The sequence below is a fragment of the Oncorhynchus kisutch genome, linkage group LG14 (assembly GCF_002021735.2).
Source record: "Oncorhynchus kisutch isolate 150728-3 linkage group LG14, Okis_V2, whole genome shotgun sequence".
NCBI lineage: Eukaryota > Metazoa > Chordata > Actinopteri > Salmoniformes > Salmonidae > Oncorhynchus > Oncorhynchus kisutch.
The window spans coordinates 61,102,244-61,127,217 of NC_034187.2; the positions used below are offsets into that span (position 1 = coordinate 61,102,244).

A 24,974-nucleotide genomic window follows, 5' to 3' on the forward strand; every position below is an offset into this window, starting at 1 on the left:
TCAGTCAGCCTGCAGGCAGCAGCTCTATACTTTCAGACAGCCAGTGTGTGTCGGGGAGAACATTGCTGTCGTGTTTCTGTGTGAGCGAGATTGCGTGTGTGTAATATTATATGTGCGTGTTTGCGTGTGTGAGTTAGTGGTTAAAGCAGCCTCTTAGGATGAGAGGCAGAGAGAGACAGACGGTGTTGTGATTGAGAGTTGGCAACATCGCCTCTCTGCCGCCTCACCCAGTCCTCATCCTGCCCTCCTCTCCTCTCTCTTTCCTCTGGCTCTGATCTACAACACCGCTGGGATGTCTTCTTCTCCAGGATCCATGGACGGCAGCCAGAGGAATAGCTGTAGGTACCCACCATAGATATACATCCAGTATATATGTGTATAATACAGGGCTCTAGTTCTATTTCTATGGTACCAATGCCAGCTTGTCTTGGCTTATTTATTTGTTTCGTTTTTTTGTTTGTGTCGTGATGTCTACACGCTAAGGTATCGGGGACTAGCAGATGTTGATCCATGCTTGATTATTAGATATTTTAGATATTTGTGGGTATGTGTCTTCTCCTTCTTGGTAGACTTTTTTTTAAATCTGGCTTTCTTTTCCAGTTTTCATGGTCACAGTTGTCACGAAAATGTATTTTTTGGGGTGGTGGTAGATTAATTACTAAACCTGTTGGATTTAGTTTAAAACGTGTGGATTTTATTTCAAACATGTATGGAATTAATATCAACATTATTTGATGTCAAACGTTTGGAGTGAAGAGGATAAGATGCAAGCCTTCAACCACAACTGAACACATGCAGTAATAAGCAGACAGATACATGTATTATTTATGAATAACACAAAGTCTGGGTGTGAAATTATTGGTGCTGTAGCCTCCAGTCATTGATGAGCGATGTCACTCATTGTGGGTGCACGCACGCACACACACACACACACACACACGCGATGACAGAATGTCTTAGTTGAGGCATGGATCAGATCTGTTGGAGCAGGCTTTTTATTGCTTTCATTATTATTGCACTCCACTTCCCTCCTCCTTCTGCCCCTCCATCCATCCATCCCCCTCCTCCACATCCACTCCCTCCACTTCTCCCCCACCATGTTCTCCTCCAGCACAAGGTGCACCTGTGTAATGATCATGCTGTTTAATCAACTTCTTGATATGCCACACCTGTCAGGTGGATGGATTATCTTGGCAAAGGAGAAATGCTCACAGGGATGTAAACAAATTTTGAGAAAAATAAGCTTTTTGTAAACAACATTTGAGAAAAATAAGCTTTTTGTGCTTATGGAACATTTCTGGGATCTTTAATTTCAGCTCATGAGACATGGGACCAACACTTTACATGTTGCGGTTATATTTTTGTTAAGTATATAATCAAACATATTCTCTGCAGCAGTCATCATTACAATTTTGAAAACTATTGTGCAACACGCTGGGACAATAATGAATGAAATACAACATAAAATGTGAAGTATGTCCTGAGACTTTCATGTCCCATGGTCTATTAACACAGCCAAGAAGATTGGATGGTTTCTGTGGGATGGTTTGACCGTGTTTAGGAAAGAGATGGGACAGAGTTAAGAAAGGACAGGACAACAGGATAGAATAGGACAGAGTTAGGACAGAGTTAGGACAGGACAGAGATAGGACAGGAGAAAGATAGGACAGGAGAAAGATAGGACAGGACAGAGTTAGGACAGGACAGAGATAGGACAGGAGAAAGATAGGACAGGACAGAGATAGGACTGGACAGAGTTAGGACAGGACAGAGTTAGGACAGGACAGAGATAGGACAGGAGAAAGATAGGACAGGACAGAGATAGGACTGGACAGAGTTAGGACAGGACATAGAACAGAACAGGAACAGTTAGTGCTGGGTTAGCACTGATTGTCCATCGGCCTTGAGAACGCTGCAAGAAGAAGAAGGAGGAGGAGGAAGACATCCATCTTGCACAATCTGTTAATTGTCCATAAATGTGTTTAAAATATGAGTTACTTAAGCAATAAGGCCCGAGGGGGTGTGATATATGGCCAATATACCACGGCTAAGGGATGTTCTTTATGCATGATGCAACGTGGAGTGCTAGAACACAGTCCTTAGCCGTGGTATATTGGCCATATATCACAACCCCTCAGAGGTGCCTTATTGCTATTATAAACTGGTTACCAACGTAATTAGAACAGTAAAAATACATGTTTTGTCATACCCGTGGTAGACAGAGGGCAGCAGGTAGCCTAGTGGTTGGAGCGTTGGACCAGTACCCGAAAGGTTGCAAGATCAAATCCCTGAGCTGACAAGGTCATATTCTGTCGTTTTGCCCCTGAACAAGGCAGTTAACCGCAATGTGGATTTGAAAATAAGAATTTGTTCTTAACTAACTTGCCTAGTTAAATAAATATTGAAAAAATACGGGCTGATATACCTCAGTATTCAGGGCTCAAACCACCCAGTTTATAATATGATTTATACAACAGGTGGGTCTAATCCTAAATGCTGACTGGTTAAAAGCGCATTCCAGCTGGTGTCTATTCCACAAATTACCACCGGCTAAATCTATGATGTTAAAATGGCTATTTACTCTGTTCCATCTGACTGCGCAATCCACTGTCTCATCAGCCCAGGCAGGGACGTTATAAACTTGATCTCCCCTATAAAAAGCATTCAGACATCTCACATTTCTTTTAGAATAACAGTTCCTTTTCAACAGCAGAGATTTGTATAAACCTTGCTATCTATCTCCGACATTTGCAACATTGTTTCAATATTCAAATTAGATCTCCAGCTGTCCCATAGTAATGAACATGTTGGAGTCGGGAGTCGGGAGTCGGGAGTCGGGATGAGACAGACAGGCAGGCAGAATGAACATTAGATTATTTAATGGCAGTGAATGTTTACTGCTCTAACAGAGTGTTGTTAATTTGGCTCTGCCAGCTCTCTCTTTAGGATGTTGAGTGGACCTAACAGTAGAGAGACTCAGTTTGCCCCCAGGTTCCCACTCCTATGCTCTCCTTGTCTGCACAAACCAAAGTAAAATGCAGATAGCCTGGGCACTGTGTTCCAATGAGTATTGTAGTGGAAACTCTGTGAATGTGTGTGTGCGTGCGTGTGTGTGTGTGTGTGTTTGCTTTGCCATAATCAGTATAGCTTCTGTATGTACGCTGGTTGCAAATGAAGCTATTCAACAAAGCAAACAAAGACAGAGTAGTCTTGTCGTTCTGGCGCCCCCCTCATAGTCATTTATCGGGTCACTTTGTCATGAGCAGCTCACCATCAGTTCCCTTTGTAATGAGGCGCTCAATAAGTGAATTAAATTAATCCTGGGTGACAGACGAGCACAGATGAGGATGCTGCTATCCCTAACCCTAACCCTAGCTACATATCCACATGCTGGTTTACCCTAATCCTAACCCTAGGTTCATGTCAACATCCCAGTTCAACCCTAAGCCTTGCCTCAACCACAACCCTAACCCTAACACTAGGTTTATGTCCACATCCTGGTTCAACATTAACCCTATCCTCAACCACATCCAAGATAGCATAGTAGTAGGACATGTGTGTTTGTCCTTGTCTTATCCAGTGTTAATAGCCGGTCTTCTTCGTATATATCTTAATCTCATTTCTATCTATGAAATAAATATACTTTCCTGCAACCCATCTTACCCAATGTGGTACGGATCTGCTATTTTTATTCCATCAGGAGCTAGCCAGCTAACTAGCAACTAGTCTTTATTAGCCACGGATAGCAGTCTTCACCTTTTTCTCGGTCACCAGCCAGCCAGCCAGCCAGCCTTAGCTCGGACAGCACCTGCCTGTCTGCTCAGCACAATATCAACCCAGAGCATATCGGACTGCTTCTCTCTACCAATCACCGGATTCCTGCCGCTCTGGATCATTACACCGGATCAGCTAGCTAGCTGCAAATGAGTGGCTACTGTTAGCTAACACCTCTGTCCCGAAGCAAGCACCAGCTAGCCTTGAGCTAGCCTCGAGCTAGGCCCATATACCAGCTAATTCTAGGGCTATTCTAGGGCCTCCTTTGCCAATTGCCCTGGTGTTACTTCTGTCGTTAGATGGATCAACACTGGAGGCTTTGTGCCATGGATCATCACTGGAGGCTTCAGGCCATGGATCATCACTGGAGGCTTCGTGCCATGGATCATCACTGGAGGCCTGGTGCGTGGAGCCGGCACAGGATATACTGGGCCGTGGAGGTCTTTAGTGCAGAGCTGGCACCATGGCTGGATGCTCACTTTAGCCAGGCAAGTGCGGGGCGCTGGCACAGGACGCACTGGGCTGTGAAGGCGCACTGGAGGCCTAGTGCGTAGAGCTGGCGCAGGATATACTAGGCCGTGGAGGCGGACGGGAAGTCTGGAGCGTAGAGCTGGCACAATGCGTCCTGGCTGGATGCTCACCCTAGCCCGGTAACTGCGGGGTGCTGGCACATGACACACTGGGCTGTGAAGGCGCACCGGAGACACAGTGCGCAGAGCCGGCGCAGGATATCCTGAGCCAAAGAGACGCACCAGAGACCAGGAGCGCTGAGCCGGCACAATCCGTCCTGGCTGAATGCCCACTCTAGCACGGCAAATGCGGGGAGCTGGCACAGAGCGCACCGGGCTGTGGATGCGTAACGGCGACACAGTACGTGTAACCGCAAAGCATGGTTACACGCTCCTTAAATGCTTACAAAGCACGCTCCTTAAAGCGAGTGCAGGGATTTGGCTCTGGTCTGCAACCTGGCTCCGCCAGCCACCCCGTGTGCCGCCCGCAAAAAAATGTTTGGGGGCTGCCTCTCGTGCTTGCGTCGAGGTCACGAACCCCGGTGTCGTCGTTGTTCCTCCCTCGCTGCCTCCGTCTGCTCCCATGGAAGGTGATCCATACCAGCCTGGATCTCCTCCCACATCCAGGATCCTTAACCATCTAATATATCCTCCCATGTCCAGGATGTCCTCCACTCACTTTTCTCCCGGGCCCAGGATCCCTGCTCTTCCTGGCGACGCTGCTTGGTCCTTTGGTGGTGGGATCTTCTGTTACGTCTGTCGTTAGAAGGAAACCAAGCGTGGTAAGCGTACATCTTTCTTTATTAAGATGAACACCAACAAAACAACAAAAGAATACATGAACATAACGTTCTGCAGGCTACCTAGTAACTGTGCAAAAACAAGATCCCACAAACTAGGGTGGAAAACAGGCTGCCTAAGTATGATCCCCAATCAGAGACAGCGATAGACAGCTGCCTCTGATTGGGAACCATACCTGGCCAACAAAGTAATAGAAAACTAGAATGCCCACCCAAATCACACCCTGACCTAACCAAATAGAGAAATAAAAAGGCTCTCTAAGGTCAGGGCGTGACACCTGGACCCTTTATTGTTTACACGGAGCCCCGCGATCCATCATGACTGGACTGCCGACGTTATCGCTTGAGGTGGTCTCAACAGGCTATTCTGTTATGATGTCGCCGAAGAACCATCTACTAGCCTGGGCAGCTAGCTTTTCTGAACACTGTGTCCCCTGCTCTCCTAGCGTAGTAGTGTCTACAGAACAGCACCCTGACTCACAAATTGCTGCTCTTTTGACCCTATGATCACTCGGCTACACAGCTGATGCCCTGGACTGTTTCAATAACACGGTACCTCATTTTGTTCACCTGTCGGCCCCAGCCTCAAACTCAGGTCCTGTATGTGCCTAACTGACCCGCTCTGCCCATTCATCGCCATTTACCCGTTGTCTTAGCTCTCTTGATCAACACCTGTGTTTACTTTATGCATCTCTCTAATGTCAATATGCCTTGTCTACTGCTATCTTGGCTAGTTTTTCATGTTTTATTTCACTGTAGAGCCCTCACTGCTGCTCAAAATGCCTTAGATAGCTATTTTGTTCCACCCCACACACATGCCGAGACCTCACCTGGCTTAACTGGTGCCTCCAGAGACGAAACCTCTCTCATCGTCGCTCAAAGCCTAGGTTTACCTCCACTGTACTCACATCCTACCATACCATTGTCTGTACATTATGCCCTGAATCTATTATACCACACCCAGTGGTGGGTAGTTCTTATCGCCTTTACCCCTACCCTTATTCTACTCCTCCTCTGATCCTCTGCTGATGTAGAGCTTAAGGCCCTGTAGCCCCCAGTTCCACTCCTATTCCCCAGGCACTATCATTTGTTGACTTCTGTAACCGTAAAAGCCTTGGTTTCATGCATGTTAACATCAGCAGCCTCCTCCCTAAGTTTGTTTTATTCACTGCTTTAGCACACACTGCCAACCCTGATGTCCTAGCCGTGTCTGAATCCTGGATTAGGAAGGACACCAAAAATTCTGAAATTTCCATCACCAACTACAACATTTTCCGCTAGGATAGAACTCCCAAAGGGAGTGGAGTTGCAACCTACTGCAGAGATAGCCTGCAGAGGTCTGTCATGCTATCCAGGTCTGTGCCCAAAGAGTTTGAGCTTCTACTTTAAAAAATCCACCTTTCCAGAAATAAGTCTCTCACTGTTGCCGCTTGTTATAAACCCCCATGGACACCATATGTGAATTAATTGCCCCCATTTATCTTCAGAGTTTGTACTGTTAGGTGACCTAAACTGGGATATGCTTAACACCTCAGCCATCCTACAATCTAAGCTAGATGCCTACAATCTAAGCTAGATGCCCACAATCTCACACAAATGATCAAGGAACCTACCAGGGACAACCCTAAATCCGTAAACACGGACACCCTCATAGATATCATCCTGATCAACCTGCCCTCTAAATACACCTCTGCTGTCTTCAACCAGGATCTCAGCGATCACTGCCTCATTGCCTGCAGTCAAACGACCACCCCTCATCCCTGTCAAACGCTCCCTAAAACACTTCAGTGAACAGGCCTTTCTAATCGACCTGGCCCGGGAATCCTGTAAGGATATTGACCTCATTCCATCAGTAGAGGACGGCTGGTTATTCTTTAAAAGTGATTTCCTCACCATCTTAAATAAGCATGACCCATTCAAAACCTTTAAAACTAAGAACAGATATAGCCCTTTGTTCACTCCAGATTTGACTGCACTTGACCAGCACAAAAACATATTTTGGCATCGAATAGCCCCCGAGATATGCAACTTTTCAGGGAAGTTAGGAACCAATATACACAGGCAGTCAGGAAATAAAAGGTTTTTAAAACAAAAAGCTTTTTAAAACAAAAATGTACATCCTGCAGCACAAACTCCAAAACGTTCAGGGACACTGTAAAGTCCATGGAGAATAAGAGCACCTCCTCCCGTTGCCCACTGCACTGAGCCTAGGAAACACTGTCACCACCGATAAATCTACGATAATCGAGAATCTCAATAAGCATTTTCTACGGCTGGCCATTCTTTCCACCTGGCTACCCCTACCCCGGTCAACAACTCTGCACACCCCACAGCAACTTGCCCAAGCCTCCCCATTTTTCCAGCACCCAAATAGCCCAGATAGCTGAGGTTCTGAAAGAGCTGCAAAGCCCGGACCCCTACAAATCAGCTGGGCTAGACAATCCAGACCCTCTCTTTCTAAAATTATCCACCACAATTGTTGCAACCCCCTAACGCCTGTTCAACCTCACTTTTGTATTGTCTGAGATTCCTGAAGATTGGAAAGCTGCTGCGGTCATCCCCCCTCTTCAAAGGGGGAGACACCCTAGACCCAAACTGTTACAGACCTATATCCATCCTACCCTGCCTTTCTAAAGTCTTCGAAAGCCAAGTTAACAAACAGATCACTGATCATTTAGAATCCCACGATACCTTCCCCGCTATGCAATCTGGTTTCCGAGCGGGTCATGGGTGCACCTCAGCCACGCTCAAGGTCCTAAACGATGGCATGACCGCCATCGATAAAAGACAATACTGTACAGCCGTCTTCATCGACCTGGCCAAGGCTTTCGACTCTGTCAATCACAGCATTCTTATCGGCAGACTCAACAGCCTTGGTTTCTCAAATGACAGCCTCGCCTGGTTCACCAACTACTTCTCAGATAGAGTTCAGTGTGTCAAAACAGAGGGCCTGTTGTCCAGACCTCTGGCAGTCTCTATGGGGGTGCCACAGCGTTCAATTTTCGGCCCAACTATTTTCTCTGTATACATCAATGATGTCGCTCCTGCTGCTGGTGATTCTCTGATCCACCTCTATGCAGACGACACCATTCTGTATACTTCTGGCCCTTCTTTGGACACTGTGTTAACAAACCTCCAGACGCGCTTCAATGCCATACAACTCTCCTTCTGTGGCCTCCAACTGCTCTTAAATGCAAGTCAAATTAAATGCATGCTCATCAGCCGATCGCTGCCCACACCCGCCCGCCCATCTAGCATCACTACTCTGGACGGTTCTGACCTAGAATATGTGGACAATTACAAATACCTAGATGTCTGGTTAGATTGTAAACTCTCCTTCAATACTCACATTAAGCATCTCCAATCCAAAATTAAATCTAGAATCGGCTTCCAATTTTGCAACAAAGCATCCTTCACTCATGCTGCTAAACATACCCTTGTAAAATGAGCTATCCTACCGATCCTTGACTTCGGCGATGTCATTTACAAAATAGCCTCCAACACCCTACTCAGCAAATTGGATGTAGTCTATCACAGTGCCATCCATTTTGTCACCAAAGCCCCATATACTACCCACCACTGTGACCTGTATGCTCTCGTTGGCTGGCCCTCACTTCATATTTGTCGCCAAACCCACTGGCTCCAGGTCATCTACAAGTCTTTGCTAGGTAAAGCCCCGCCTTATCTCAGCTCACTGGTTACCATAGCAGCACCCACCCATAGCACGCGCTCCAGCAGGTGTATTTCACTGGTCATCCCCAAAGCCAACTCCTACTTTGGCTGCCTTTCCTTCCAGTTATCTGCTGCCAATGACTGGGATGAATTGCAAAAATCACTGAAGCTCCCTCACTAACTTTAGGCACCAGCTGTCATTGCAGATCACTGATCATTGCACCTGTACAAATCACATCAAATCAAATGTATTTATATAGCCCTTCATACATCGGCTGATATCTCAAAGTGCTGTACAGAAACCCAGCCTAAAACCCCAAACAGCAAGCAATGCAGGTCTATCAGCCCGGTGGCTAGGAAAAACTCCCTAGAAAGGCCAAAACCTAGGAAGAAACCTAGAGAGGAACCAGGCTATGAGGGGTGGCCAGTCCTCTTCTGTTTGTGCCGGGTGGAGATTATAACAGAACATGGCCAAGATGTTAAAATGTTCATAAATGACCAGCAGGGTCAAATAATAATAATCAAAGGCAGAACTGTTGAAACTGGAGCAGCAGCACGGCCAGGTGGACTGGGGACAGCAAGGAGTCATCATGCCAGGTAGTCCTGAGGCATAGTCCTAGGGCTCTGGTCCTCCGAGAGAGAGAAAGAGAGAATTAGAGAGAGCATACTTAAATTCACACAGGACACTGGATAAGACAGGAGAAGTACTCCAGATATAACAAGCTGACCCTAGCCCCCCGACACATAAACTACTGCAGCAGAAATACTGGAGGCTGAGACAGGAGGGGTCAGGAGACACTGTGGCCCCATCCGATGATACCCCCGGACAGGGCCAAACAGGAAGGATATAACCCCACCCATTTTGCCAAAGCACAGCCCCCACACCACTAGAGGGATATCTTCAACCACCAACTTACCATCCTGAGACAAGTATAGCCCACAAAGATCTCCGCCACGGCACAACCCAAGGGGGGGGGGGGCGCCAACCCAGACAGGAAGATCACATCAGTGACTCAACCCACTCAAGTGACGCACCCCTCCTAGGGACGGCATGAAAGAGCACCAGTAAGCCAGTGACTCAGCCCGTGTAATAGGGTTAGAGGCAGAGAATCCCAGTGGAAAGAGGGGAACTGGCCAGGCAGATACAGCAAGGGTGGTTCGTTGCTCCAGAGCCTTTCCGTTCACCTTCACACTCCTGGGCCAGACTACACTCAATCATATGACCCACTGATGCGATGTCTTCAGTAAAGACTTAAAGGTTGAGACCGAGTTTGTGTCTCTCACATGGGTAGGCAGACCATTCCATAAAAATTGAGCTCTATAGGAGAAAGCCCTGCCTCCAGCTGTTTGCTTAGAATTTCTAGGGACAATTAGGAGGCCTGCGTCTTGTGACCGTAGTGTACGTGTAGGTATGTACGGCAAGACCAAATCAGAGAGATAGGTGGGAGCAAGCCCATGTAAGGCTTTAAAGGTTAGCAGTAAAACCTTGAAATCAGCCCTTGCCTTGACAGGAAGCCAGTGTAGGGAGGCTAGCACTGGAGTAATATGAGAATTTTTTGGGGTTCTAGTCAGGATTCTAGCAGCCATATTTAGTACTAACTGAAGTTTATTTAGTGCTTTATCCGGGTAGCCGGAAACTAGAGCATTGCAGTAGTCTAATCTAGAAGTAACAAAAGCATGGATTCATTTTTCTGCATCATTGTTGGACAGAAAGTTTCTGATTTTTGCAATGTTAGTTCCACATATTTTTAATCTCTGTGAAACAAACAAAACAGAAACGTGAAGTCATGACGTGCACACAGGCAACTAAACACAAACAATATCCCACAAAACACAGGTGGGGAAATGGCTACCTAAATATGTGTCACACCCTGGTCTTAGTATTTTGTGTTTTCTTTATTAATTTGGTCAGGCCAGGGTGTGACATGGGTTTTTTATGTGGTGTGTTTTGTCTTGGGGTTTTTCGTAGGTATTGGGATTGTGGCTTAATGGGGTTTTCTAGCATAATCTATGGCTGTCTGGAGTGGTTCTCAATCAGAGGCAGGTGTTTATCGTTGTCTCTGATTGGGAACCATATTTAGGCAGCCATATTCTTTGAGTGTTTCGTGGGTGATTGTTCCTGTCTCTGTGTTTGTTTTGCACCAGTATAGGCTGTTAGGTTTTCGTGTTACGTTTATTGTTTTGTATTTGTTCATGTTTATATTTCATTAAACATGTATCAAGAATACCACGCTGCGTTTTGGTCCGCCTCTCCGTCACCGCAAGAAAACCGTAACAATATGATCCCCAATCAGAGGCAACGATAAACAGCTGCCTCTAATTGGGAACCATATTAGCACCAACATAGAAATAGACATACTAGAACACCCCCTAGACACACCCTGATCTACTACACCATAGAGAACCAAGGGCTCTCTATGATCAGGGCGTGACACCTTTATTGCTAACTCTCCACTATTAACAGTGTAAGTTATTTTCATGTTGACTACTGCTTTGCTGGAAATCTGAACACTTCAGAGAAAGATGCCTGCAATCTAAAAATAACATTGCATAAATATACTTTATTTAACGTTTATTTAACCAGGAAGGGCTCATTGAGATTTTAAATATATTTTTCAAGAGCGTCCTGGCCAATATAGGCAGCACGTCATTACACAATTACAGACAGACAACATGAAAAACTACTGGTAATCTAGTAAAAAAACATATAATTCACAAGAGTATAACAAAATCATAAAACAGCAAATTGAAAACATTGACAGGTCAGGGAATCAACCTCAAAATCCTTTATCAATGATTTAAAAATACTAATCAGGACAAGATCTTCCAGTTTAAAAGTATTTTGTAAGGCATTCGAAGCTGATGGCGCAGAGTACATAAAAGCCCTTTTACCAAATTCAGTTCGTACATTTGGAGCAGTTCGCAGGATAAAGTCCTGCGAACTAAGAGAGTACCCACCACATTTCTGAACAATAAAAATGCCCAAATAAAATGGTAGTAAACCCCAAATTGCTTTGTAAGTAAAAGTATACCAGTGTCTGAGGCTATGATTGACTAGAGAAGGCCAGACGTCTCTGGTATATTTTGCATTTTAAAATAAATCTCAATACTCCATGGTAAAGGGTGTCAATTGATCTCAAACCCTGAGCGGAAGCATTCATACGTAAAATATCCCCATAGTCTAATATAGGCATAAATGTAGCTGATACTAGCCTCCTGGCTTCAAAAGAAAACATGCCATATTCCTAAAATAACATCCCAACTTTTTGTAAGTTGTTGAATATGCAATTTAAAAGAGAGGCCGTCATGAATTAACATTCCTAGATATTTATATGAGATTACAGTCTTAATATCATTGCCCTGACAGGTAGTAATAGGTGAAAGGTTCAGAGGTCTATTTCTTGTTTTAAAAAACCCCATTAGTTTAGTTTAGTCAGTATTGAGGATAAGCTTCAATTGACACAAGGTATGTTGAACAGTATAAAAAGCAGTTTGCAAGTTCTGGAAAGCTTGTGAGTGACGAGGCACAACAATAAATAACAGTATCATCAACATAAAAGCGAAGTTGCGCATTTTGCACATTTTTGTCTAAATTATTTATATAAATAGTGAATAAGAGGGGACCAAGTACAGAACCTTGGGGCACACCATTACAGACAGACAATTTAACAGACATGAGTCCATCAAATTGAATGCACTGATTTCTATCAGACAGATCATTAGCAAACCATACAGCTGCATGCTCTGAAGGACCTATGCTCGACAATCTCTGCCTCAGTATATCATGATCAACTGTATCAAAAGCCTTAGAGAGATCAATAAAAAGTGAGACACAGTGTTGTTTTTTGTCAAGGGCTTCAGTGATATCATTTAAAACCTTCATGACTGCTGTAATTGTGCTCTGCTTCTTCCTGATATGTAAGTTGTTCAGCTATGAAATCAGCTGCCCGTTTTAGAAAGCAGGGCTCAAGATGATCAGGACCTGCAGGTTTTCTCTGATCTAAGGATTTCAGGGCTTTATGTACCTCCTGCGCTGAGAATGGCAAAAAGCTAAAAGTTTGACCAGCTCTCACTGGTTCATCCACACATGGCTTTACAGAGACGAGATGATACTGAATCAAACAGCATACCAGATGATACAAAGCGCTCATTGAAACAATTCAGCATTTCAGTTTTGTCATATACAGCAAGTCCTTCAATACACATGACAGTAATTCATTTTCATTTTTTAATTTGACCTTTATTTAATTAACTAGGCAAGTCAGTTAAGAACAAATTCTTATTTTCAATGATGGCCTAGGAACAGTGGGTTAACTGCCTGTTCAGGGGCAGAACGACAGATTTGTACCTTGTCAGCTCAGGGATTTGAACTTGCAACCTTTCGGTTACTAGTCCAACACTCTAACCACTAGGCTACACTGCCTTCCCCATTAACATTACTGTTACCAGACATACACTTAATAGCCTTCCAAAACTTTCTAGGGTCATTCAGGTTATCAGTTTTGACAGACTTAAAATCTTCAGACTTGACCTTCCTGAGAAGAAAATAACACTTGCTTCGTAGTTGCCTAAAAAAAAGCCAATCAGCATCAGAACATGAGTTCCTTGCTTTAGCCCAGGCTAGATTAAGTTTGCAGATTATACTGCTACAACTGTCAAGAATGTGGCGTTTGTCAGGCCTGTAGTTTTTTCTTTGAGTGGAAATCTGCCTTTTAAACGTATGAGGATGCCTTGCATCATGCTGAATAATTGCATATTTTTAATCTAATAATAGACAATCATTTGAGCTGATGTGTTTCAGAAGAATAAAGGAGGGAAACTGTCAGCATTGTCCTGTATTGTGAATAATGTGTCCTCGTAAATTATGTTTATTGCTCATCTGTTGCCTCTGTTGTGGGATGTGCTTGCATTAGCCTTCTTTCCGCTAGTGGTCTAGACGAGGTTAGCTCGACTGTGTAGTCGCAACATTCTAAATGCAGCGCTGCAATCAGATAATGATGTCCAGTTAAATAGGGGCCCAACCAAAACCCTCTCACAGAATGCTAATATACTTTTACTGCTTACATGCTTTACCGGTGCACCTTGGTCATCCCTTTTCATTACAACCCACTAAGAGTTATTATGCAGTAATAGTAGTACATACACATCTGTTTATTGGTTAGGGTGGAATATGTTTGGAGGTAATACTAATGTCTATAAATACAGATTTTTCCATCAGTCAACACACAAATATCTTATTTGACAGCATATACAGTGACTAACATGATTCAATTATCTTGGCACAGTCCACATGACTCATTTCATATTTATAACATGCGTGCGGTTTTATTATGTCAAGATGAGTGGAGACACAATCTACAAGGACAGAATATCTTTATTTCTTAGGGTTAACAAAGTCCGAGCCAACCAACCACAGTAATGAATCACACTGGAGTCCCTTAGGAAACTCACTACCTTTAATTAATCCTCAAACAAAACACGACCCACACATGTATGCACTTAAAGACACACACACACACACTTCTGAAAAGAGTGGAAGGTACACAACAGACTCGGCAGCACCTATACAACGAGAAAGCGTGGAAGCTGCTGATAATGGGGACGTCAACTGCACCCTCTCTCTTTCTTTCTCTTTCTCCCTCTCGATCTATCCCAGTCTCCCTCTTCCTTTCTCTGTCTCTCTCTCCCTTTCGTGTCTTATATAACGGTCTTTCCCTGTCTGGGAGAAACAGCCAGCTGAAGTGACACTGTGTCATCTAAACCTCCACACTCTGTCATTGTCCAGACAGACAGAGATGGTAAGTTGCTGCTCTGTCATCGCCCAGACAGACAGATATGGTCAGTTGCTTCTCTGTCATCGCCCAGGCCTGCCTGGTGACTAGACCAATAAGAAAGAGAGTTCCTAACCTTTCTGCCAATAACAGCTAGTATCAGTTTTCCCCTCCCCACTCAGACCAGTCCAGGAAAGTCCTAGCAAAATTCTTGCTTTAGAAACTGCTTGTTGCTAAGAAGCTATTTTTGTTTCTTTTTGACAATTTTAATTTAAAACAAATACAGTAAGATAATTCATTTTTACTCAGAAATGATTTACTATTTAAATAAAAACGTCTGCAATGGACCTTTAAATGAAAAGTGTAAATATCTCGGCTCTGTGTAGCAGAGAAGGTGCCACCCCACGTGAAGGAGGTGGAGCCTGCCCAGGTGAAGCCAAAGGAGGTGGAGCCTGGCCAGTTTAAGCTCAAGGAGGCGGAGCTTGCCCAGGCAAAGATGAAGGACAGGCAGAAGTTCTTTGAAGAGGCATTCCAGCAAGACATGGATCAGTACCTGTCCACCGGCTACCTGCAGATCAGTGAGAGGAGAGGTGAGAGCCCCACATGAACCATAACGCCTTACCATCTTCAATGGAGAAGTACGGTCCCTGTGACAGATGGGTTGTGTGTGTGTGTGTACTGATGAGTTTCCAATGAGGATTTACCCCAGTGTTTAACCCAAAAGGCTCAGACATTTTTGTTGTTGTCTTTACTGGGCCATGGCTCCAGCGGACCTGCGGACCTGCACCTTCTCACAAAGCAACATATTTGAAGGATGCAAAAGTTGTTGATTCTACGTGCCAGAAGTCTTTAGTATCGCACTCCTGATGGAAACACAATGTCAGCTCACCTTAACATAAAACACTGGCGACCCACAGGTGTGGGGGTAAGTCTCATTGGAAAAGCACCCTTTTGTGTGTGTATGTGTGCGTGGGTGCGTGCATGTGTGTGTGGGTGCGTGCATGTGTGTGTGGGTGCGTGCATGTGTGTGTGGGTGCGTGCATGTGTGTGTGGGTGTGTGTATGTGTGTGTGGGTGCGTGCATGTGTGTGTGGGGCTGGGTAATAACAGTTCAAATCAAATCCAACTTTATTTGTCACTTGCGCCGAATATAACAGGTAGACCTTACCGTGAAATGCTTACTTACAAGCCCTTAACCAACAGTGCAATTCAAGAAAGAGTTAAGAAAATATTTACCAAGTACATTAAAGTCAAAATTATTTAAAAAGTAACACGATAAAATAACAATAATGAGGCTATATACAGGGGCTACTGGTACCGAGTCAATGTGCGAGGGTACAGGTTAGTCAAGGTCAATTGTACATGTACAGTAGGTAGGGCTGAAGTCACTATACATAAATAACAGTGAGTAGCAGCAGTGTAATAACAAATGGAAGGGGGTGTCAATGTAAATAGTCCGGTGGCCATTTCATGAATTGTTCAGCAGTCTTATGGCTTGGGGGTAGAAGCTGTTAGGGAGCCTTTTGGACATAGACTTGATGCTCTGGTACCGCTTGCCAAGCGGTAGCAGAGAGAACAGTATATGACTTGGGTGACAATTTGACAGTTCTCTCTCTCTCTTTACTCTGCACACCCTGCTGCCCTGCCCTGCTCTCCTCGTATCCTTGAGGTACGCCGTCTCAGCTGTCAATCATACCTCACAGTGCACTGTGTGTTTGTGACGCATGCAACACGTGATCTTAACACCGGTATAACAACAGATACGGTTCCTGCAAGGTGATGAATCCAGGACATGTATAGAACCAGGATAGAACCCTACAGACACCAGCCTGGAATCATTTCAGACAGAATAGAACCCTATACTCCTGCCTGGAATCATTTCAGACAGGATAGAACCCTGCAGACTAGCTAGCTAGCTAGCATGCAAGATTTTGTTTTGGATTCCAAGATTACCCAGTTTTAGCCAAGAGCAGTTCAGTGGTTTTGCCAAGGTTATTATTTCTTCCTTAGTGTGTTTGAGAGTTTTAAAACATAAAAAGGTTCTTCCTGGACTCAGCCCCTTGCCGTTGTATTCTTGGTTTTGTATGCGTTGGTGACTAACACCTGTGTCTTGCTGATCAGGGCCAATAGGAAGCTTTTCATCCATGGAGGTGAACGTGGACATGCTGGAGCAGATGGACCTGTCCGACCATGAGAGCTTTGACGTCTTCCTCCTCTCTGGGGGAGAGGACAACAACGCTGCCTCCCCCATGCTAGGTATGACACACAGACCCAGACATACACTCAAACAGACATGCACAGTCAGACCATCAAATAATTAGGATATACAGTCGTGGCCAAAAGTTGACACAAGTATTAATTTCCACAAAGTGTGCTGCTTCAGTGTCTTTAGATATTTTTGTCAGGTGTTACTATGGAATACTGAAATATAATTACAAGCATTTCATAAGTGTCAAATACTTTTATTGACAATTATATGAAGTTGATGCAAAGATATTTGCAGTGTTGACCTTCTTTTTCAAGACCTCTGCAATCCACCCTGGCATGCTGTCAATTAACTTCTGGGCCACTGATGGCAGCCCATTCTTGCATAATCAATGCTTGGAGTTTGTCAGAATTTGTGGGGTTTTGTTTGTCCACCTGCCTCTTGAGGATGGACCACAAGTTCTCAATGGGATTGAGGTCTGGGGAGTTCCCTGGCCAAGGACCCAAAATATCAATGTTTTGTTCCCCGAGCCACTTAGTTATCATTTTTGCCTTGTTCCTGTATGGTTGGGAGAAGTTTCTCCCAACCATACAGTGTGTTCTTAGGCAAAATTGTGAGTGAGCCCACTCCATTGGCTGAGAAGCAACCCCACACATGATTGGTCTCAGGATGCTTTACTGTTGACATGACACATGACTGATGGTAGCGCTCACCTTGTCTTCTCCGGACAAGCAAGGATGCCCCAAACAATCGGAAAGGGGATTCATCAGAGAAAATGACTTTACCCCAGTCCTCAGCATTCCAATCCTTGTACCTTTTGCAGAATATCAGTCTGTCCCTGATGTTTTTCCTGGAGAGAAGTGGCTTCTTTGCTGCCCTTCTTGACAGAGGAAGAACAATGATGCCAAGCACCACCCTCCTTTTGAAGCTTCCAGTCTGTTATTCGAACTCAATCAGCATGACAGAGTGATCTCCAGCCTTGTCCTCATTAACACTCACACCTGTGTTAATGAGAGAATCACTGACATGATGTCAGCTGGTCCCTTTGTGGCAGGGCTGAAATGCAGTGGAAATGTTTTGGGGGGATTCAGTTCATTTGCATGGCAAAGAGGGAATTTGCAATTAATTGCAATTCATCTGATCACTCTTCATAACATTCTGGAGTATATGCAAATTGCCATCATACAAAATGAGGCAACAGACTGTGAAAATTAATATTGGTGTCATTCTCAAAACTTTTGGCCACTACTGTACATAACTCTTACAGAATTTCCACCTGGGTGTGAGGATATTGGAAATTTAATCAAAACCTATTGGATGACAAATTATTTTGAACTAGAACAGAATCATTTATAAGAACATTTTTCCGACATAATATAGGTACAGCAGATACCCTTATTGTATGGGACACTTTTAAATGTGCCTTTAGGGGCCATGCAATTCAAATCAAATCAAATGTTATTGGTCACATACACATGGTTTGCAGATGTTAATGTGAGTGTAGCTAAATGCTTGTGCTTCTAGTTCCGACTTTGCAGTAATATCTAACAAGTCATCTAACAATTCCACAACAACTACCTTATACACACAATTGTAAAGGGATGGAATAATAATATGTACATATAAATATATGGATGAGCGATGGCCGAGCGGTATAGGCAAGATGCAATATATGGTATAAAATACAGTATATACATATGAGATAACTAATGTAAGATATGTAAAGTGACTAGTGATCCATTTATTAAAGTGTCCAATGATTTAAGTCTGTATGTAGGCAGCAGCCTCTTTGTTAGTGATGGCTTTTTAACAGTCTGATGGTCTTGAGATAGAAGCAGTTTTTCAGTCTCTCGGTCCCAGCTTTGATGCACCTGTACTGACGTCGCCTGGATGGTAGAGGGGTGAACAAGCAGTAGCTCTGGTGGTTCTTGATATTTTTGGCCTTCCTGTGACATTGGGTGCTGTAGGTGTTCTGGAGGACAGGTAGTTTGCCCCCGGTGATGCATTGTGCAGACCACACTACCCTCTGGAGAGCCTTGCAGTTGATGGCGGTGCAGTTGCCGTACCAGGTGATGATACAGCCCAACAGGATGCTATCAATTGTGCATCTGTTAAAGTTTGTGAGGGTTTTAGGTGACAAGCCAAATTTCTTCAGCCTGCTGAGGTTGAAGAGGCGCCATGGTGGACCATTTCAGTTTGTCCGTGATGTGTACTCCGAGGAAGTTAAACCTTTCCACCTTCTCCACTGCTGTCCCGTCGATGTGGATAGGGGGGTGCTCCCTCTGCTGTTTCCTGAAGTCCACGATCATCTCCTTTGTTTTGTTGACGTTGAGTGAGAGATTGTTTTCCTGACACCACACTCTGAGTGCCCTCACCTCCTCCCTGTAGGCTGTCCCGTCCTTGTTGGTTATCAAGCTCAGTAGTGTTGTGTCATCTGCAAACTTGATGAATAAGTTGGAGGTGTGCATGGCCCAGCAGTCATGGGTGAACAGGGAGTACAGGAGGGGGCTGAGCATGCACCCATGTGGGGCCCCAGTGTTGAGGATCAGCGAAGTGGAGATGTTGTTTCCTACCTTCACCACCTGGGGGCGGCCTTTCAGAAAGTCCAGGACCCAATTGTACAGGGCGGGGTCGAGACCCAGAGCCTTAATTTTAATGATGAGCTTGGAGGGTACTATGGTGTTGAATGCTGAGCTGTAGTCAATGAACAGCATTCTTACATACGTAGGTATTCCTCTTGTCCAGATGGGATAGGGCAGTGTGCAGTGTGATGGCGATTGCATCGTCTGTGGAACTATTGGGATAGTGTGCAAACTCAAGTGGGTCTAGCGTGGCAGGTAAGGTGGAGGTGATATGATCCTTGACTAGTCTCTCAAAGCACTTTATGATGACAGAAGTGAGCGCTAGGGGGCGATAGTAATTTAGTAGTTCAGTTATCTTCGCCTTATTTGGTACAAGAACAATGGTGGCCATCTTAAAGCACGTGGGGACAGCAGACTGGGGTACTCATCTTTCAAATTTAGGTCAAAAAAAATCATATTTTCCCCCCAACACTGTCTTAGCAGAGAGGCCATCACCCCCCACCCAGGAGCAAGACACTTTGAGGACAACAGCTCACAGGCCACATAAGGGCCAGAGTAGGAGCTAAGACAATGAACAGACCGAAACCCTGAGAGGATGGGAGCTAAGACAATGAACAGGCTGAAACCCTGAGAGGATGGGAGCTAAGACACTGAACAGACCGAAACCCTGAGAGGATGGGAGCTAAGACACTGAACAGACCGAAACCCTGAGACGATGGGAGCTAAGACACTGAACAGACCGAAACCCTGAGAGGATAGGAGCTAAGACACTGAACAGACCGAAACCCTGAGAGGGTGGGAGCTAAGACACTGAACAGATCGAAACCCTGAGAAGATGGGAGCTAAAACACTGAACAGACCGAAACCCTGAGAGGATGGGAGCTAAGACACTGAACAGACCGAAACCCTGAGAGGATGGGAGCTAAGACACTGAACGGACCGAAACCCTGAGAGGATGGGAGCTAAGACACTGAACGAACTGAAACTTAGAGCGGAATATATGCTCTGCACTGGATGCATGGAGGAAGGAAATCTGGGCAACCAGGCCTGGTATTCATAGCTGACTTTGAAAAGGATTTTAATAAAGTACGACTGGAATTGATATATAAATGCCTGGAATATATACATTTTGGAGAATCTTGTTTACAATAGGTTAAAGTTATGTATAGTAACCCTAGGTGTGAAATAGTAAATAATGGCTACTTCTCAGAAAGTATTAAACTGTCAAGAGGAGTAAAACAAGGTTGTCCACTGTCAGCATATCTATTTATTATGACCATCGAAATGTTAGCTATTAAAATCAGATCCAACAATAATATCAAAGGGCTAGAAATCCAGGGCTTAAAAACAAAGGTGTCATTGTACACTGATGATTCATGTTTTCTTTTAAATCCACAATTAGGATCCCTCCACAGCCTCATATAAGATCTAGATATTTTTTCTAACCTCTCAGGATTACAACCAAAGTGTGCTATATTACATATTGGATAACTAAAGACAACTTTTACATTACCGTGTAGTTTACCAATACAATGGTCTGCCTTGGAAGTGGACATACTCAGTATTTATATCCCGAAAGAAAGAATGGATCTCACAACAATATATTTTTTTATAGAAAGTTAGCAAAAATAGACAAGATCGTGCTACCATGGAAAGGAAAAAACCTGTCTATTTGTGGAAAAATCACCCTGATTAACTCTTTAGTCATAACCCAGTTGACCTATATTCTTAAGGCCTAGCCTACACATAGCTACTAGTTTTTTGTATTTATTATATGAGCAAAAAAGATTTCATTTTATTTGGAACGGCAAGCCAGACAAAATTAAAAGGGCCTATTTATATAATGAATATGAATTTGGAGGGCAGAAATTATTAAAAATGAAAGCATTAGACTTCTCACTAAAGGCTTCAGTCATACTTAAATCCAACTGGTTCACTAGCAGATTAGTCAAAATTGCCTGATTTAAGAATAGCCTTTTTCCCTTTTTTTCAGATTACAACCTCTCACTTTCGGTTATTTGAAAATGAAATAATCTCAAAAATATTGCTATAAATTTGCTTGCAATGTCAGTTTAATCCACCAGAAAAGACAGAAGAAATATTACAACAATATTACAACAAATAAGTTAAACTCAAATATAGTGATTGATACAAAAAACATTTGGCAGGATTCTTTATAAAAAAACGGTATAATCTTTGTAAATGATATCATAAATAGGATATGTCAAACATGCAGCTAACAAATATATATGGAAATGTATTACAACCAACTAATTGCCTCATTACCGCAAAAATGGAAGAGGCAAGTGGAAGGGGGAGAAAGTAAGGAACTTCTCTGCATTAAAGACCAAAATTGGTTAAAAAAACAGTGATAAATAAAAAAAGTATACCAGTTTAATTTGAGGACCAACAAATGGACAGCTGTGCCATATAGATAGCAAAATCATTGGGAAGAGATATCCGATTTACCGATTCCATGGCACATGGTTTATGAACTGATACACAAAACAACACTGTATTTAAAACTTAGCTTTTCAATTTAAATTATTATACAAAATTATTGCAACTAATAGAATGTTATATATATATGGGGGATACAATCTTCCCAGCTCTGCAGATTTGGCTGCGAAGAGACAGAATTATTAAATCATTTGTTTTGTTTTTTGCATATAGGTTGAAAAATATAAGGCAAATATAAATCAAAACTGGATGGTCTTCAGAGATAGATGGGAGGGGTTGAGGGCAGCTGAAGGGTGGGACTAAAAACAAACAAAAGAAAGCTATTGTAAAATATACAGTGTCTGTAAAATGTATATAGTATATATAAGCTGGAAGTAGAAGCCTAAGTGTTGTTGTCCATTAGTTTACTCCAATTAGGGGAGGGGTGGTAATGTTAGGGGAAAATAATAAAGGAAAATATATTTTTAAAATATATATTTTATATACACTACCGGTAAAAAGTTTTAGAACACCTACTCATTCAAGGGGTTGTCTTTATTCTTACTATGTTCTACATTGTAGAATAATAGTGAAGACATCAAAACTATGAAATAACACCTATGGAATCATGTAGTAACAAAAACAGTGTTAAACAAATCAAAATATGTTTTATATTCTTCAAAGTAGCCACCCTTTATTTGATGACAGCTTTGCCCACTCTTGGCATTCTCTCAACCAGCTTCACCTGGAATGCTTTTCCAACAGTCTTGAAGGAGTTCCCACATATGCTGAGCACTTGTTGGCTGCTTTTCCTTCACTCCGCGGTCCGACTCATCCCAAACCATCTCAATTTGGTTGAGGTCGGGGGATTGTGGAGGCCAGGTCATCTGATGCAGCACTCCATCACTCTCCTTCTTGGTAAAATAGCCCTTACACAGCCTGGAGTTGTGTTGGGTCATTGTCCTGTTGAAAAACAAATGATAGTCCCACTAAGGCCAAACCAGATGGGATGGAGTATCGCTGCAAAATGCTGTGGTAGCCATGCTGGTTAAGTGTGCCTTGAATTCTAAATAAATCACAGACAATGTCACCAGCAAACCACCATCACACTTCCTCCTCCTCCATGCTTCATGGTGGGAACCACATATGCAGAGATAATCTGTTCACCTACTGTCTCACAAAGACACGGTGGTTAGAACCAAAAAATCTCAAATTTGGACTCATCAGAGCAAAGGATAGATTTCCACAGGTCTAATGTCCATTGCTCGTGTTTCTTGGTCCAAGCAAGTCTCTTCTTCTTATTGGTGTCCTTTAGTAGTGGTTTCTTTGCAGCAATTCGACCATGAAGGCCTGATTCACACAGTCTCCTCTGAACAGTTTATGTTGAGATGTGTCTGTTACTTGAGCTCTGTGAAGCATTTATTTGGGTGCAGTTAATTGCCGATTTCTGAGGCTAGTTACTCTAATAAACTCATCCTCTGCAGCAGATGTGACTCTGGGTCTTCCTTTCCTGTGGCGGTCCTCATGAGAGCCAGTTTCATCATACCGCTTGATGGTTTTTGCGACTGCACACAAAAGTTCTTCAAATTCTCCGGATTGACTGACCTTTATGTCTTAAAGTAATGACAAAGTGTCGTTTCTCTTTGCTTATTTTAACTGTTCTTGCCATAATATGGACTTGGTCTTTCTCAAATAAGGCTGTCTTCTGTGTACCAACCCTACCTTGTCACAACACAACTGATTAGCTTGAAAGCATTAAGAAGTAAAGAAATTCCACAAATTAACAAGGCACAGCTGTTAATTGAAATGCATTCCAGGTGACTACCTCAAATCAAATCAAAGTTTATTTGTCACGTACGCCAAATACACCACCTTACTTACAGGCTTTAACCAATAGTGCAAAAATGGTATGAGGTGAACAATGGGTAGGTAAAGAAATAAAAACAACAGTAAAAAGACAGGCTATAAAAGTAGCGAGGCTACATACAGACACCGGTTAGTCAGTCTGATTGAGGTAGTATGTACATGTAGATATGGTTAAAGTGACTATGCATATATGATAAACAGAGAGTAGCAGTAGCGTAAAAGAGGGGTTGGCGGGTGGTGGGTGGTCGGGACACAATGCAGATAGCCCGGTTAGCCACTGTGCGGGAGCACTGGTTGGTCGGACCAATTAAGGTAGTATGTACATGAATGTATAGCTAAAGTGACTATGCATTTGATAAGCAGAGAGTAGCAGCAGCGTAAGAGGGGTTGGGGGGCACACAATGCAACTAGTCCAGGTAGCCATTTGATTACCTGTTCAGGAGTCTTATGGCTTGGGGGTAAAAACTGTTGAGAAGCCTTTTTGTCTTAGACTTGGCACTCCGGTGCCACTTGCCATGCCATATTTTTTTTGAACATGTTTTATTTTATAACAGACATGCACAGTAAACAGCAACTTCATAGTTTGATTCACTGGCACTGCATAAAATGTCTCTCCTCCGTATGTCTCTCAGGTCCAGACGTTGACTCGTTAACCACAGAGTTCACCCTGCAGGTTCCCACCCAGGCTGAGCTAGGAAACAAGCTGTCCTCCCTCTCCTCCACATGCACTGACAGCCAGGACACCGAGGCTGGGGACGATGATGAAGAGGATGAAGGGGGAAGGGAGGACAGCAGCGACCGTCCTGTTGGGGTGCAGAGTTTCCCCCCAACACTGTCCTAGCAGAGAGGCCACCACCCCCCACCCAGAAGCAAGACACTTAAACACTGAGGACAGCAGCTCACAGGCCACATAAGGGCCAGAGTAGGAGCTAAGACAATGAACAGACCGAAACCCTGAGAGGATGGGAGCTAAGACAATGAACAGACAGAAACCCTGAGAGGATGGGAGCTAAGACAATGAACAGACCGAAACCCTGAGAGGATGGGAGCTAAGACAATATACAGACCGAAACCCTGAGAGGATGGGAGCTAAGACACTGAACAGACCGAAACTGAGCGGAATATATGCTATGCACTGGATGCATGGAGGAAGAGATGCGTAATTTATGTTTCCTGTATTTTCATCCTTTTCTGTAAAGAAATAACTCCATGTTGAACATTGTGGTTACAGTATTATTCCCCCATAATCTCTTGACTTGGTAATAAATATTTCACCACCCTGTACTACCATTTCTCATACTGATACCTTAAAAGTTATTTCATAATGAAATGAAACTGGAATAGAATGACCCTGTT

General features: G+C 43.6%; 1 protein-coding gene across 1 annotated transcript; it reads left to right on the forward strand.

The window, feature by feature from the left end:
- Window positions 1-24,925, forward strand: LOC109903248 (dysbindin-like). The gene is made up of 4 exons (XM_031788699.1): window positions 1-338; window positions 14,913-15,116; window positions 16,656-16,781; window positions 24,251-24,925. The coding sequence occupies exons 1-4, from the start codon at window positions 293-295 to the stop codon at window positions 24,457-24,459; spliced, it is 585 nt and encodes a 194-aa protein (XP_031644559.1). The 5' UTR covers window positions 1-292; the 3' UTR covers window positions 24,460-24,925.
- The last annotated feature ends 49 nt before the right edge of the window (window positions 24,926-24,974 follow it).